Below are 16,007 nucleotides of genomic sequence, written 5' to 3' on the forward strand. Positions count from 1 at the left end.
CCAACCTAACTAATAGAAACCAGTGATACAAATCACATGGGGGAGGAAATAGAGTATGTTCAAATTATGCAACCTAACAATGCTATAATACTGCAATAACATGTGTTCATTATATTTAACATCATTGTTACCAATTTTTAAATTGGAATTTTTAACTCTATTTCAACAGAGCTTCTTACATTTAATTTAAACATGAACACAAAGAAACTAATACTATAATTCAAAAAACCATAAACACGTATTAACTAAGAAATTAATTTATATTAGAAGTAAATCTAAACTAAACCTAATTTCATTTAAAAAGCATACATTGATATAAACCTACTAAGTTGTTAGATTTATAACAAATCTCAAACCAAAATCTACAACTGAAGCTCTTTCCCACAAAACTGAAACACCACAAACTGTTGGAAAGTAACAAAATGATATAATGTGCCGTATTTACTGACAATACCAGCATTCTTGCTTGTCTTAGTTTGTAAAAAAAGTCACAACAACAAACACATAAGTTAACAGAGAAGATGGGAAACATAGGATAAGATGAACCATTTTGGAAATAATCCAAGTTCACCAATGAATATCCTGAGAGAAAAAAGGTAAAAGAAAACAAAACCCGAGAGGTATCAAATGGAGGTGCGGCAGCCGAAGAGCAAGAGCATGGTGGGGGAGAGGCGATAGGAAAGGGTGCGATGAACAAGGAACTTGTTTTAGTTTTGACAACGACTGGAAATGGCCAACGAAAATGCTACAAGAAAGGAAAAAATATCAATTTTCCATTATATAGGTGCGATGAACAAGGAACTTGTTTTGACAACTATTGGAAATGGCGAACGAAAACGCTACCAACAAGGAAAGAATATCAGTATATATATATATATATATATATATATATATATATATATATATATATATATATATATATATATATATATATATATATATATATATATATATATATATATATATATATATATATATATATATATATATATATATATATATATATATATATATTGAAAAGCGACGTCGTTTTTATTTTAAAAAAGAAAAAAGAAAAAAAGAAAACACTTAAACCGTCGGTTTTTCAAAACCGTTGATTTTTCGGGTTTTACCAATTTTAACGGTTCCCATTGATTCAATTACATAACAGGTCCAACAATTGAACCAGACCGGTTACCACTCTAGTTCCCCATTTAACCGGTCTGAACGGCTGGTCCGGTTTTTAAAACTATGCTTTTAGTCCTCATCCCACTCCTTCTTCTTGAGCTTTTTCGTTTCCGTTTCTGTGTTTTTTCCCTTTTTGGTGACTCAGGAAGATGTGCCTTTTTTTTTGCAGCTGTGAATCTTGAGCCTTTGCAATTTTCTTAGATTTCTTCTCTTCCTTCCTTGCCTTCTTCTTCACCAAATTGTGTATCTCCTTTTCAAAATCTCTGTTCAGCCTTTAATGACTTTGTTTTGCCCATTTTTTGCTGCAAAGATACACTCTTCAAGAGGAATATGATCTACTTGATAATATAACATTTTCTTTTATAGAGAAATTTTGGGTCAAACTTTATCAGTCTCGAAGACTATGTTTCTTGAGTTTTGTTCTTCCTCTCCATTTTTTCAAGTCTTGCCTCCTATGCTAAATTGTCAGAATCTAGCATTGACTATCTTGAAAATTGTGGAATAAATGCTTATCTATCACTAGTTAATCAAATATACTCTTAAATTTTTTGTTTTCTTTTGTTGATGACAAAAGGAGGAGGAAATCATGGGAGTATTTAAAGAGGATAAAAGCATTTTAAATGCTTTTAAATATACCTGAACCCATATCATAACTCTTTTGTGTTTAAATATGAAGATTATTTCCTTCTTCTATCAAGATAAATTTAAATAACTTGGATATGACTTAGGGGAAGCTTACAAAACTCAACCTTGGAACTATTAGACTCAGGGGGAGCTTACAAATCTCAAACACTGATGTTATCACATTAGTTAAATTGACCAACCACTATTCTTAAATACCTTTGTTTGTTATCATAAAAAAAGGGAGATTGTTGGAACAAAATTATTCAAATCCCTTGGATTTTGATGATAACAAATTAGTTAAAGAACAATTGGGTATATCAACATATGTTCAAGTGTGCATGATCATAAGCTTAAAAATCGACTTAGAACTGACCCTAATAAAAGCATATGAAGAAAAGCTAAAGAACTCAAATTTTGAAGGATGAAAATCTAATGACTTAGAACTTGGTATCTCAGCTTTTGGTGACAACTCAGATTATAAAGACCTGAGCTAAAGATACTTTGATTTTGATTCGTACTCTGTCTCCAAAACAGATCGATCTTGTCTAAGCAAAGTTATGGAAAAATTCAACTAGGGTTTCTTAGTGTAAGGCTCAAGGAAAGTTAACATGACTTATTAAGTCTTCCCCAACATCTTGGTAAATACCTAGTATGAGAAATACGCAGTGGATAAAATTATTACACAAATGATCAAGATCTTAATAGGATTGACTTCCAATGTCTCTCGTGTAACTGTTTCACAATAAAGATCAGTTGTGCAAATCACCTTCCAACAACTCTTTTTCTTCCTCTATAAAAGGAGTTGAACCATCCAACAACTCATATTCTGAAGTTGGTTTTTCAGAAGTGAAAAAGAATTCAAATATACAAGAAAACATTTGTTTGATTGTAGTAGTTTCTCTTTCTATTACATAATAACTATTCATCTACCAAGAAAGTTAGCTTTCCTAAGATATCTAAAAATTGTTCCTTTTTTGTCACACATGATAAAATAATTGATCATAAGAAGTATACAAATAGGCAAACTGAGAATTTTATTAAGGTGAAAACATTTAGTAATACAAAAGACAAGTTTCCTCAAATAATAAAAATTACACAAGGTAAGATTATGCTAACACATTCGAAATATAGATAGGTGTAGCTATTTATATGTGCAGCCTTTTATCGAATGGAACACATCTTTTCAAGCATGGTACTTCTATGGAACACTTAGGATATATTATGTCTTCCTCTCAAACTGATTAGTGAATTGGCTTAACAATTGGAATCACCTTTGGAATAGGTTTGTAAATTGGAACATAAACAGGTTTAACAATGGGAATAATTGGCTTTTTGAAGAAATAATGCTTATGCTTGAGAAATGATTCTGGCTCAACAACAGAGGGGGTAGATTTTTCCACTATGGTTGCTTTGTGGAATGGCTTATAGGTTGGGATGGGCTTATAGTAAATTGGTTTCTTGTGAAAATATCCTTTGAGTTTGTGTTTTAGATAAAAATATCCTATGAATTTTTCATCTTCGTTAGGTCCTTTTAGGCTTGGCTTTGTCACCCCTTCATTTGCAAGCTTCCCTTCTGTTTTCACTTCATTCCCTACACAACAAATGCAAACTTACTATCACACGTGACAACAAATTATGTACTTCTTTCAAGCCATATTTTAATACCATAAGTTGCTATCTATTCTTTTTACCAAATATGGGACAAATACAAATGCATGAATATGTACTTTAAATTGATGTTGTGTATATTAATTTTTTAATGTAAAAATGACAAACCTGAGGGATCATTTCTTGCTACAACAGAAGTAGCATACAAGAATGTGACAAGGAGCAATAGAGGAATACAGAAAGCCTTTTTCATGATTGAGAAAATGAACAAAAGTAGTTTAGAAGTGGAAATATTTGATGACTTAGCTTGAGTTACAATACTCACAAGCATGCAATATTTATACAATAAGCTAGTATAGAGGATAATTAATGGTACATAACTGACTTACACCTGTATTATTTCCAAGCTTATTGGTGGATGTTAATTGTGTTTAGCACCGTTTTTATGGCTGAATTGGTTGTTTGTTATCATCCATTAAATGAGCCTCTAAAGTTGGATGGTAGGATCATATATAACAAACCAATCTCTTTAAAGATATATAGTATCATTAATTCTAACAATATATACAACAAATATATCTACAATGAAATACATGCATGCAGAATAAGTACAACCACTTATATCACCTAAACACAATAGACTCATACACATGACAAGTGACCCTTTTGTATGTTAGTTATTTATTGGTTTAATCGCCTAACACATTACATAACAAATAGTAAATTTATGTGTAAAACATGTAAACCCTTCTTAAAGGGTAATATTTGAGAAGTTTGCAAGCAAGTCATTACAGGAAAATTTGTGAGGAGTTTGTGTCGCTATAAGATTTAGAGGTCAATTATTTTATTTTTGAATTTAAAATCTATATCATATTATATACTTATTTTTATAAAATGTTTTACTTTTTTTTTATTTTGGTAAAAGTCATAAAGTTTTTTAAATAATTAGTTTGTTTGATTGAACATTAAGTATAATATAAATGTATCATTTGTAAACAAATTATAAATCAACAACTTCTTAAAAAAAAAGTAAAGTAGATAGATTATTATGTGAATAATATATACAATGAATTGATCAACCGTAAAAAATACTATATAATATTAAGTAAGTGTCATAAGTTATTGTTATAATAATAGGGATGAATGTTACCCTTGGATTTGAAATTAATATTCCTTCCCTGAAGAGTTGATCACTTTAGTATGAGTCATATATAGAAATATGAGGGGTCTAGATGATATTTGCTCATACTATCTATGTGTGAGTTATATCTACGAGATCCTTGATCGAGTATAATTATAAAATGCATGATCAAACTAAAGTATATCAATGACTTTTAAACTTATTTGTTTATATTATCGTTGATGCACAGGATGAAGAAGATGAAGATGGAAGAAGAGAGAGAAGAGATAATAACAAACTTTCACTGCTCTACTAAAACGGTTACACAGAAAATGGTTGTACACACATTACACTACAATGCTATGTGGATAGAACTATTGACAACTACAATACTATATATACACAAGAAATAATGTCATGTAGGCAACATGTTAACCTACACTAGCTAGGTTAAGCTTAACAAAACAAATACTACAAATGATGAAAATAAATTACTTCTAACACCATCCCTTATTTCATATTCAGCTAATTAAAACTAACAACACCATCTAAAATGGAGAAATTAATCAGTCTTGATCACTTTCGTTACAACATCTGTCAGTTGCTTCTGAGTGCTACAGTGCATAACTTCTAGCACTCCAATATGAACCTGACTTCTCAGAAAATGATACTTAGTCTTAATATGGTTGTTTCTTTCATGCAACATTGAGTTCTTGGTAAGATTGATTGCAGACTTGTTACCAATCATCAGCTTTAGACGCTTGTTTGCCTTAATCTTCAGATTCTACAGTAAGTTCAAACGCCAAACAACCTGACATGCAACCACAACACCTCCAATATATACACCTTCACAGTTTGACAAAACAACAACTGGTTGCTTCTTGGAACACCAAGAAATAAGACTTTGTTGGAAGTTATTAGAGAGATTAGTACAAAATCAACAAATTATGTGTTATACGGTTTATGATATTCATTATAAATAATAATTAGTAATTAGCTATTAATAATTAGTAATTAGTTGTCTTTTACCATATTTAGAATTAGCATTTATAGGAAGAATAATTTCTCTGCTTCTCAGGCCAGATTTAGAATTATTGATATGTCCCTTGTATTCTATATACACCTTTCATGTATTACTTACTGATATATCAAAGAAATACAGATTGTTTGTTTTTTTTATGGTATTAGTTGCTGGAAGAATTCCTTAGGGTTTTTTTTCTTTTTCTTATGTTTTTTTCCATCTCACATAATGTCAGATCACTTGTCTGATACCCAATCCACAACATTCGCCCAAACATTCTTCACCTAAACCTGAATACCCCATTTTGTCAAGACATACGATGAAAACCACCATGTTCAGATCACAACAATTCAACTGAACAATCCTAATATTTTTTGGTGGTCACAGTCTGCCCGTTTGTATCTCAGGGGGAGAGGAAAAATGGGCTACATCACTGGAGACAAGAAACAACCAGACAAGGAAGGTGCCGACTATGATAGTTGGGATGCTAAAAATTCCATGGTCATGACATGGTTAGTCAATTCCATGACTGAAGAGATAGGTGCAAACTATCTTTGTTACGCTACTACAAAAGATCTTTGGGAAAGTGTCTCTCAAATGTATTCTTATATAAATAACCAATCCCAAATATATGAATTAACTCTCCATCTTGGAGAAATTCTTCAAGTTGAAGATTCTGTTACCAAATACTTGAAATGTCTCAAGCGTATTTGGCATGATCTAGGCCAGTTCAATGTATATAAGTGGAAGTCACCCGAGGACTGCAAGCACTACAAGAAGATGGTGGATGTTCGTCGTGTCTTCAAGTTTCTTGCATGTCAAAATGTTAAGTTTGATGAGGTTCGGAATCATATCCCTCTAATCGGTGAAGTATTTGCTAATGTGCATCGTGAAGAGAGTCGCGGGCATATGATGCTTGGAAAAAAAGTTATCATTGTCCCTCCACCAGTCGAAGGATCTGCGTTGGTTGTTCCTTAATTCAATCGCAAACCTTTCCCTAATCCACGAGGTGGTGACAAGAATCATTTGGTTTGCGACTATTATGGTCAAAATCGTCACACTCGGCAAAACCGTTTCAAACTACATGGTAGGCCAAATAATAGAAAGGCTGAAAGGTTTGGTGACCGCCCTACATCTACAACCAATGAGGTTGACTCGTCTCCTTTTACTAAGGAGCAAATGGATCACTTTTTAAACTTATAAAGTTCAATTCATCACTTAATGTTCCTTTTGGAACTGTGGCACAAATAGGCAAGAATTCTTGGGCATTATCTGTCCAAAACCACTTCAACCCTTGGATAATAGATTCAAGGGCATCTGAACATATGACCAATTGCTCTCATTTATTCAGTTCCTATTTCCCTTTCTTTGTGTCTGAAAAAGTAAGGATTACTGATGGTAGTTATTCCAATATTGCAGGCAAAGGCAACATAAAAGATTCAGAGCAAATCACTTTGCAATCTGTTTTACACGTTCCTAAATTTGCTTGCAATCTTCTATATGTTCATAAATTATCTAAGGACACTAATTGTTATGTCATTTTTCGTTCTTCCACTTGTGTTTTTCAGGACCAAAACTCGGGGATGATGATTGGAACTACTAGAGAGATGAATGGATTGTACTACTTTGATAAAACTGCCCTTGGAAATGCAATAGTTTTTGGTTTAAATAGTGCAAGTTTACCTACCATATCATATCAAGTTATTTTATGGCATAAGAGATTAGGCCATCCTAGTTTCCCTTATCTTAGGTATTTATTTCTCAGAAAATGATACTTAGTCTCAATATGGTTGTTTCTTCCATGCAACACTGAGTTCTTGGTAAGATTGATTGCAGCCTTGTTATTAATCATCAGCTTCAGAGGCTTGTTTGCCTTAATCTTCAGATTCTACAGTAAGTTCAGAAGCCAAACAACCTTACATGCAACCACAACACCTGCAATATATTCACCTTTACAGTTTGACAAGGCAACAACTGGTTGCTTCTTGGAACACCAAGAAATTAAGACTTTGTTGGAAGTTATTAGAGAGATTAGTATAAAATCAACAAATTTTGTGTTATACGGCTCATGATATTCATTGTAAATAATAATTAGTAATTAGTTATTAATAATTAGTAATTAGTTGTCTTCTACCATATTTAGAATTAGCATTTATAGGAAGAATAATTTCTCTGCTTCTCAGGCCAGACTTAGGATTATTGATATGTCCCTTGTATTCTATAAATACCTTTCATGTATTACTTACTGATATATCAAAGAAATACAGATTGTTTGTTTCTTAATGGTATCAGTTGCTGGAAGAATTCCTTAGGTTTTTCTTTCTTTTGCTTATGTTTTTTTCCACCCCACATAATGTCAGATCACTTGTCTGATACCCAATCCACAACATTCGCCCAGACATTCTTCGCCTAAACCTGAATACCCCATTTTGTCAAGACACACGATGAAAACCACCATGTTCAGATCACAACAATTCGACTGAACAATCCTAATAATTTTTGGTGGTCACAGTCCGTCCGTTTGTATCTCAGGAGGAGAAGAAAAATGGGCTACATCACTGGAGACAAGAAACACCCAGACAAGGAAGGTGCAGACTACGATAGTTGGGATGCTGAAAATTCCATGGTCATGACATGGTTAGTCAATTCCATGACTGAAGAGATAGGTGCAAACTATCTTTGTTATGCTACTATAAAAGATCTTTGGGAAAGTGTCTCTCAGATGTATTCTGATTTAAATAACCAATCCCAAATTTATGAATTAACTGTCCATCTTGGAGAAATTCTTCAAGCTGAAGATTCTGTTACCAAATACTTCAAATGTCTCAAGCGTATTTGGCATGATCTTGACTAGTTCAATGTATATAAGTGGAAGTCACCCGAGGACTGCAAGCACTACAAGAAGATGGTGGATGTTCGTCGTGTCTTCAAGTTTCTTGCATGTCAAAATATTAAGTTTGATGAGGTTCGGAATCATATCCCTCTAATTGGTGAAGTATTTGCTAACGTGCATCGTGAAGAGAGTCGCGGGCAGATGATGCTTGGAAAAAAAGTTATCATTGTCCCTCCACCAGTCGAAGGATCTGCGTTGGCTGTTCCTTAATTCAATCGCAAACCTTTCCCTAATCCACGAGGTGGTGACAAGAATCATTTAGATTGCGACTATTATGGTCAAAATCGTCACACTCGGCAAAACCGTTTCAAACTACATGGTAGGCCAAATAATTGAAAGGCTGAAAGGTTCGGTGACCACCCTACATCTACAACCAATGAGGTTGACTCGTCTCCTTTTACTAAGGAGAAAATGGATCACCTTTTTAAACTTATAAAGTTCAATTCATCATTTAATGTTCCTTTTGGAACTGTGGCACAAATAGGTAAGAATTCTTGGGCATTATCTGTCCAAAACCACTTCAACCCTTGGATAATAGATTCAAGGGCATCTGAACATATGACCAATTGCTCTCATTTATTCAGTTCCTATTTCCCTTGCTTTATGTCTGAAAAATTAAGGATTACTGATGGTAGTTATTCTAATATTGCAGGCAAAGGCAACATAAAAGATTCAGAGCAAATCACTTTGCAATCTGTTTTACACGTTCCTAAATTTGCTTGCAATCTTCTATATGTTCATAAATTATCTAAGGACACTAATTGTCATGTCATTTTTCGTTCTTCCACTTGTGTTTTTCAGGACCAAAACTCGGGGATGATGATTGGAACTACTAGAGAGTTGAATGGATTGTACTACTTTGATGAAACTCCCCTTGGAAATGCAAGAGTTTTTGGTTTAAACAATGCAAGTTTACCTACCATTTCAGATAAAGTTATTTTATGGCATAAGAGATTAGGCCATCCTAGTTTCCCTTATCTTAGGTATTTATTTCTCAGAAAATGATACTTAGTCTCAATACGGTTGTTTCTTCCATGCAACACTGAGTTCTTGGTAAGATTGATTGCAGACTTGTTATCAATCATCAACTTCAGAGGCTTGTTTGCCTTAATCTTCAGATTCTACAGTAAGTTCAGAAGCCAAACAACCTTACATGCAACCACAACACCTGCAATATATTCACCTTCACAGTTTGACAAGGCAACAATTGGTTGCTTCTTGGAACACCAAGAAATAAGACTTTGTTGGAAGTTATTAGAGAGATTAGTACAAAATCAACATATTTTGTGTTATACGGCTCATGATTTTCATTGTAAATAATAATTAGTAATTAGTTATTAATAATTAGTAATTAGTTGTCTTCTACCATATTTAGAATTAGCATTTATAGGAAGAATAATTTCTCTGCTTCTCAAGCCAGATTTAGGATTATTGATATGTCCCTTGTATTCTATAAATACCTTTCATGTATTACTTACTGATATATCAAAGAAATACAGATTGTTTGTTTCTTTATGGTATCAGTTGCTGGAAGAATTCCTTAGGTTTTTTTTTCTTTTGCTTATGTTTTTTTCCACCCCACATAATGTCAGATCACTTGTCTGATACCCAATCCACAACATTCGCCCAAACATTCTTCACCTAAACCTGAATACCCCATTTTGTCAAGACACACGATGAAAACCACCATGTTCAGATCACAACAATTCGACTGAACAATCCTAATAATTTTTGGTGGTCACAGTCCGTCCGTTTATATCTGATAACATGAAATTATATCATATTTTAGGACTTAATTCAATTAAATTATATTATTATTTACTTTAATTTATTTCATTTTATCAGATATTACGCGGTATTTCCTTTCTATTTATCTCAGGTAGTCTATTTGAAGCACAAGTAAAAAAGGGAAGAAAAGGAGGTGCAGAAAGAAGTTTTCGGAAACAAATATCAAAAGCCAAAGCCCAGCCCAAAGAAGGCACAGGCGCTGTGACGAGCGTCACGCCTTGCACACTCCTGTGACGAGCGTCACACATGGTGTGACGGACGTCACACCATTCCCCTATATTTTTGCCTTCAGAGATGTTGAGTCCTATTTGCACGCTGAGTCCTATTTGCACGCCTATCCCTTCGTTACGTGAAGACCCCTTGACGCGGACTACTTCTGAAGACCGTTACAGAAAGTACCAGTATAAATATCAGCTTTGCAAACCCTTCCACGGTTCCAGACTTTTTCCAGTTTTCGCTTTTTCGCATTTTTTCTTTTTCCAGCAGCTTAAGCATACTTTTACAGTACTACCTTTACAATTTTTGTATTGTTTCTTTTGCAATTCTATTTTCTTTTCTAGCATTTAATTAATTTTTTGCACAATAGTTTCTACACCGGAAACTATTGTGTACCTTTTACCGGATCTAACCTTACGTTAGAATATAGTTTTTTTATTCCTTCGCTTTTATTTTTCTGCCTGATTGAAGAACTCAAGAACAAATCCAACCAGTCTGTGGTGGAGTGTTCAAGACTGCTATTTAATTATTCAGGTTCTTTATTTATTTGTTGAATTTATATATGCTTGTTTTTATTATTAATTTATACTGCTTACTTGAGATGAATCTGTTTATGCATGATATTTATTTAAGTCTGTTTAGTATGTCTAGCTAAATTATTAGGTATCGGTATGTAAAGTAAGCGGAATGAAGGAATCAAAACTAAGTTGGTTTAATTAAGTTTAAAATTACAATCACTCTTTTTACGGTCTCAATTTACAGGTTTAATAACAAAGTTTTTGTACGAAAGTAAAAGACATAAAGAAGTTAAAATCAATAGAACGAGAGTTTGAGGTTTTGACTGGACAGTGTAAATTGGACATTAATTCTAGATCAGAGCGAGAGCAATTTTTAGAGTTAATTAAATTCTAACCTTTTTCAAAAAGTATTTTTAAAGATTGAATGTGAGGACGAGAGTTAAGCATTCGAATTTAATTATATAACCTAAGTCAACAGAGCGAGAGTTTGAGATAAGGGTGTTTAAACGATTAGTGTTTTCTTAAAAAGAGTTTCTACGGATTCTATTGTTTTCAAAAAGTGGTTTTTGACTTAACTATAAGTGACAGCTACGTTAATATAAAATCATAGTTTATTCAACAGAGCGAGAGTTTGAGATAAAACTTTTAATCAATAGAGTCAACTGAAAAGATTCATTTTAAAACCAAGAAACCAACAAAGAATTGATTCCCTAATTATGACGAATTACATACCGATATCCGCTTATTAGATATTTATTTTAGATCTTATTTTAGTTTTAGTTTTTCCCCCAAAAAATCAAAGTATTACCTGCCTTAGCTTTACGAAGTAACCTTAGATAACGGTATATCGATTCATAAGTCCCTGTGGGATCGATATCTTTTAAAACTACGCAATAGAACTGTGCACTTGCAGTTTGTACCCCAAATTCGACTCATAAAGTCGCGATCAAGTTTTTGGCGCCGTTGCCGGGGACTTTTATTTAGTCGATATCGTAACTCTTCTGTTACGCTATAGAGACTAAGGCTTTTCTTTTTCTTTTCTTTCTTTCGTTGATTTGTATGCCACGCACTCGCTCACAAGGCGAGTCGTTCTACTTATGAATCAACGATATCGAACTATATCTCCGAGTCTTACGACGAATTCGGGAATATCGTGCTGCAAACAATCTACCTCCTGTAGAACTTCCCGATTTCAAAAATATTTTCCCTTCGATACCCGAGATGGAAGAACCAGCTCGTGCTCTTCGAGATTACGCCGCTCCATCGCAAGATGAACCGCATTCAAGTATTGCTCCACCCGCAATCGAAGCAAACAACTTTGAACTCAAACCTTCACTGTTGCAGGCAGTGCAACAGAACCAATTCTCTGGAAATCCTACCGAGGATCCTAACCTTCATTTATCCGTATTTGTCCAATACGCTGATACTGTTAAAGCTAATGGTGTCACTTCAGAGGCAATTTGACTTCGTCTTTTTCCTTTCTCACTAAGAGATAGCGCTAGAAGATGGCTTCAATCTCTTCCTTCCAACTCAGTCACCACATGGAACGAGTTGAAGAAAGTTTTTCTTGCTCGATATTTTCCGCCAAGCAAAACAGCTATGTTAAGAGCCCAAATAAATGGATTTAAACAGAAAGATAACGAGTCTCTTTTCGAAGCATGGGAAAGATACAAAGACATGATGAGACTTTGTCCACACCATGGTTTAGAGGACTGGTTAGTAATTCATACATTCTATAATGGTCTCTTATACAACACGAGGTTAACAATAGATGCCGCCGCAGGTGGTGCACTAATGAACAAACCTTATACTGACGCTTACCAACTTATCGAAAGCATGGCTCAAAACCACTATCAGTGGGGAACCGAACGAACAATGGTGGAAAAACCTCAAACGAAAACTGGCATGTACGAGATAAGTAACCTTGATCATGTTAATGCAAAAGTGGATGCTCTGGTCCAGAAAATTGAATGTTTAAATGTATCACCTCCAGCCACCGTGGTTGCCATAACTCAGAATTGCGAAGTCTGTGGAATCCAAGGTCACACTCCTGCAGATTGTCAACTCCTAACAGGAATCCAAGCGGAGCAAGTAAACTATGCTCAAGGAAGCCCTTACTCGCACACCTATAACTCAAATTGGAAGAATCATCCCAATTTTTCATATAAGAGTGATAATGCTTTATACGCACCTGGACAATCTCCAAATCAAGCCCCAGCTATACCTCCGGGATATCAGAAGCCGATTCCATCCACACCTGACAATAACGCCCCTAGGAAATCCAACTTGGAAATCATGATGGAAAATTTTATAGCTTCTCAACAGCAAACCAATAAAGATTTCTTAAACCAGAATGTACACACTGGCGAACAAATAAAACAACTAGCAAGTAAAGTAGATGCCCTGGCTACTCATAACAAAATGCTGGAAACGCAAATTTCACAAGTAGCTCAACAACAAGCGCCTACCGCTGCCCCAACTGGTACATTTCCTGGCCAACCCTAACCTAACCCAAGAAGCCACGCTCATGCAATTATACTGAGAAGTGGAACGGAAGTGGAAGGACCGTCTGACCCAAGGATAGAAAACCAAAACTCTAAAAAGTCAACTGAGGAAGAAAGTGAACCTAAGGAAAAGGAAGAGAGTAATAAGGAAACCGTAGAAAAGAAGGAACCTTATGTACCTCCACCACCTTATAAACCACCTATCCCTTACCCTCAAAGGCTTATTAAAACCAAAGATGCGGGCCAATTTAAAAAATTTGTCGACCTACTAAAACAATTAAACGTCACAATTCCGTTTACAGAAGCTATTACGCAGATGCCCTCATATGCCAAGTTTTTAAAAGAAATTCTTTCTAATAAAAGGAAACTTGAAGATAGCGAAACCGTTACACTCACCGCTGAATGTAGCACTATAATCCAGAATATGCCTCCTAAACTTAAAGACCCAGGTAGTTTCTCTATACCCTGTCACATAGGAAAATTTGTCATTGACAAAGCCTTATGCGATTTAGGAGCCGGTATTAGTGTTATGCCTTTATCCATATGCAAGAGACTTGAAATGGGAGAATTAAGACCAACTAAAATGTCTGTGCAACTAGCAGATCGTTCCGTAAAATATCCTGTAGGAATTCTTGAAAACGTTCCAGTGCGCATAGGTCAATTCTACATTCGAACTGATTTTATAATCATGGATATTAGAGAAGATGAAGTTACACCCATTATACTGGGAAGACCGTTCTTAGCAACTGCCGGTGCAATCATAGATGTAAAACGAGGACGACTCACTTTTGAAGTAGGAGAAGAGAAAATTGAGTTCATTCTTTCCCAATTTTTGAAAGCACCTGCAATAGAAGATACATGTTACTTCATGGATATCATCGATGAATGCATAAAAGAAACGGAGTTAGAAAAAGACAAATCATCTGACTATCTTGTAGAAGACAAACTTAACCAATGTTTAGCAATAACACCGGCACCTACGCAATGCCTTAAGAAACCAACCTTAGACCTGAAAACACTTCCCAAGAATCTGAGATATGAATTCCTAGACTTAGAGCTTGAACGACCAGTGATAGTTAATGCTGACCTAGGAAGACTCAAAACAGAAAAACTCCTGCATATCTTAAGAAAATATCCAACCGCACTAGGATACAACATCACTGATCTTAAAGGAATAAGTCCCTCTATTTGTATGCACCGCATCATGCTAGAAGAAGACTGTAAAACTTCTAGGGAACACCAGAGGAGACTAAACCCGATCCTGAGTGAGGTAGTGAAGAAGGAAATAACCAAGTTATTAGAGGCAGGTATCATATATCCTATATCTGATAGCAAATGGGTTAGTCCTGTACACGTAGTACCAAAGAAAGGAGGTATAACAGTCATTGAAAATGAAAAAGGAGAAATTATAACCAAACGAATCGAATCGGGATGGAGAATGTGCATTGACTATAGGAAACTAAACAAAGCAACTCGAAAAGATCATTTCCCTTTACCATTCATTGGCCAGATGTTAGAACGATTAGCAAAACATTCTCATTTCTGCTATCTAGACGGTTACTCAGGTTTCTTTCAAATACCAATTCATCCTGATGACCAAGAAAAGACAACGTTCACGTGCCCTTTTGGTACCTTCGCTTATAGACGAATGTCGTTTGGCTTGTGTAATGCTCCTGCAACTTTCCAAAGGTGCATGATGGCAATATTCGCCGATTTTCTAGAAAACATCATGGAAGTATTTATGGATGACTTTTTCGTATGCGGACAAAGCTTTGAAGAATGTCTTGAAAACCTAGAGAGAGTTCTAGAGCGATGTGTAAAAGTAAACCTAGTACTTAATTGGGAAAAATGCCACTTTATGGTACAAGAAGGAATTGTTTTAGGACACATCATCTCGAATAGAGGAATTGAAGTAGACAAAGCTAAAATAGAGGTAATCGAAAACCTTCAACCCCCGAAAACTGTGAGAGAAGTACAAAGCTTCTTAGGACATGCCGGTTTTTACCGACGATTCATTAAAGACTTCTCTAAAATAACTAAACCTTTAACCGGACTATTAATGAAAGATGCTGAATTCATATTCGACAATAAATGTTTAGAAGCATTTCAAACGCTTAAACAAGCACTGATCTCCGCTCCCATAATGCAGACACCAGATTGGAATGAACCATTCGAAATAATGTGTGATGCCAGTGATTACGCTGTAGGTGCTGTTTTAGGACAACGAAAAGATAAAAAGCTTCATGTTATATATTACGCAAGTAGAACTCTAGATGAAGCACAAATGAATTACGCCACAACCGAGAAAGAACTTCTAGCAGTAGTGTTTGCGCTAGATAAATTTCGTTCTTACTTGGTCGGAGCCAAAATAATCATCTACACTGACCACGCTGCTATCAAATACCTCTTAACTAAAAAGGATGCTAAACCTAGACTCCTAAGGTGGATCCTGTTGCTACAAGAGTTCGATTTGGAAATCAAAGACAAGAAAGGAACTGAAAACGTAGTAGCAGATCACCTCTCTAGACTTGAGAACCTTGAACCGGAA

The 16,007-nt window shown here is 34.8% G+C and overlaps 1 protein-coding gene and 1 non-coding gene across 2 annotated transcripts; both read right to left on the reverse strand.

Annotated features, from left to right (window-relative positions):
• Positions 1-2,808: 2,808 nt before the first annotated feature.
• Positions 2,809-3,751, reverse strand: LOC127075728 (uncharacterized). Its single transcript, XM_051017189.1, has 2 exons — positions 3,568-3,751; positions 2,809-3,382 (listed from the first exon to the last, which is right to left on the reverse strand). Exons 1-2 carry the CDS (start codon positions 3,728-3,730, stop codon positions 3,033-3,035), a joined length of 513 nt encoding a protein of 170 aa, XP_050873146.1. The 5' UTR covers positions 3,731-3,751; the 3' UTR covers positions 2,809-3,032.
• An 8,803-nt stretch (positions 3,752-12,554) lies between these two features.
• LOC127078053 (small nucleolar RNA R71) lies at positions 12,555-12,661 on the reverse strand. The gene has a single exon (XR_007787800.1). It is a non-coding gene; the product is annotated as a small nucleolar RNA R71 (small nucleolar RNA).
• Positions 12,662-16,007: the final 3,346 nt, after the last annotated feature.

Source organism: Lathyrus oleraceus, chromosome 4 (genome assembly GCF_024323335.1).
Source record: "Lathyrus oleraceus cultivar Zhongwan6 chromosome 4, CAAS_Psat_ZW6_1.0, whole genome shotgun sequence".
Classification (NCBI taxonomy): domain Eukaryota; kingdom Viridiplantae; phylum Streptophyta; class Magnoliopsida; order Fabales; family Fabaceae; genus Lathyrus; species Lathyrus oleraceus.

Bases quoted from the DNA above. Each gene is read 5' to 3' on its own strand.
- LOC127075728 (XM_051017189.1), bottom strand. From the start codon at position 3,730: ATGCTTGTGAGTATTGTAACTCAAGCTAAGTCATCAAATATTTCCACT. The intron at 3,383-3,567 runs GTTTGTCATTTT...TTTGTTGTGTAG, and splicing joins AGCAAGAAATGATCCCTCAG to GGAATGAAGTGAAAACAGAA.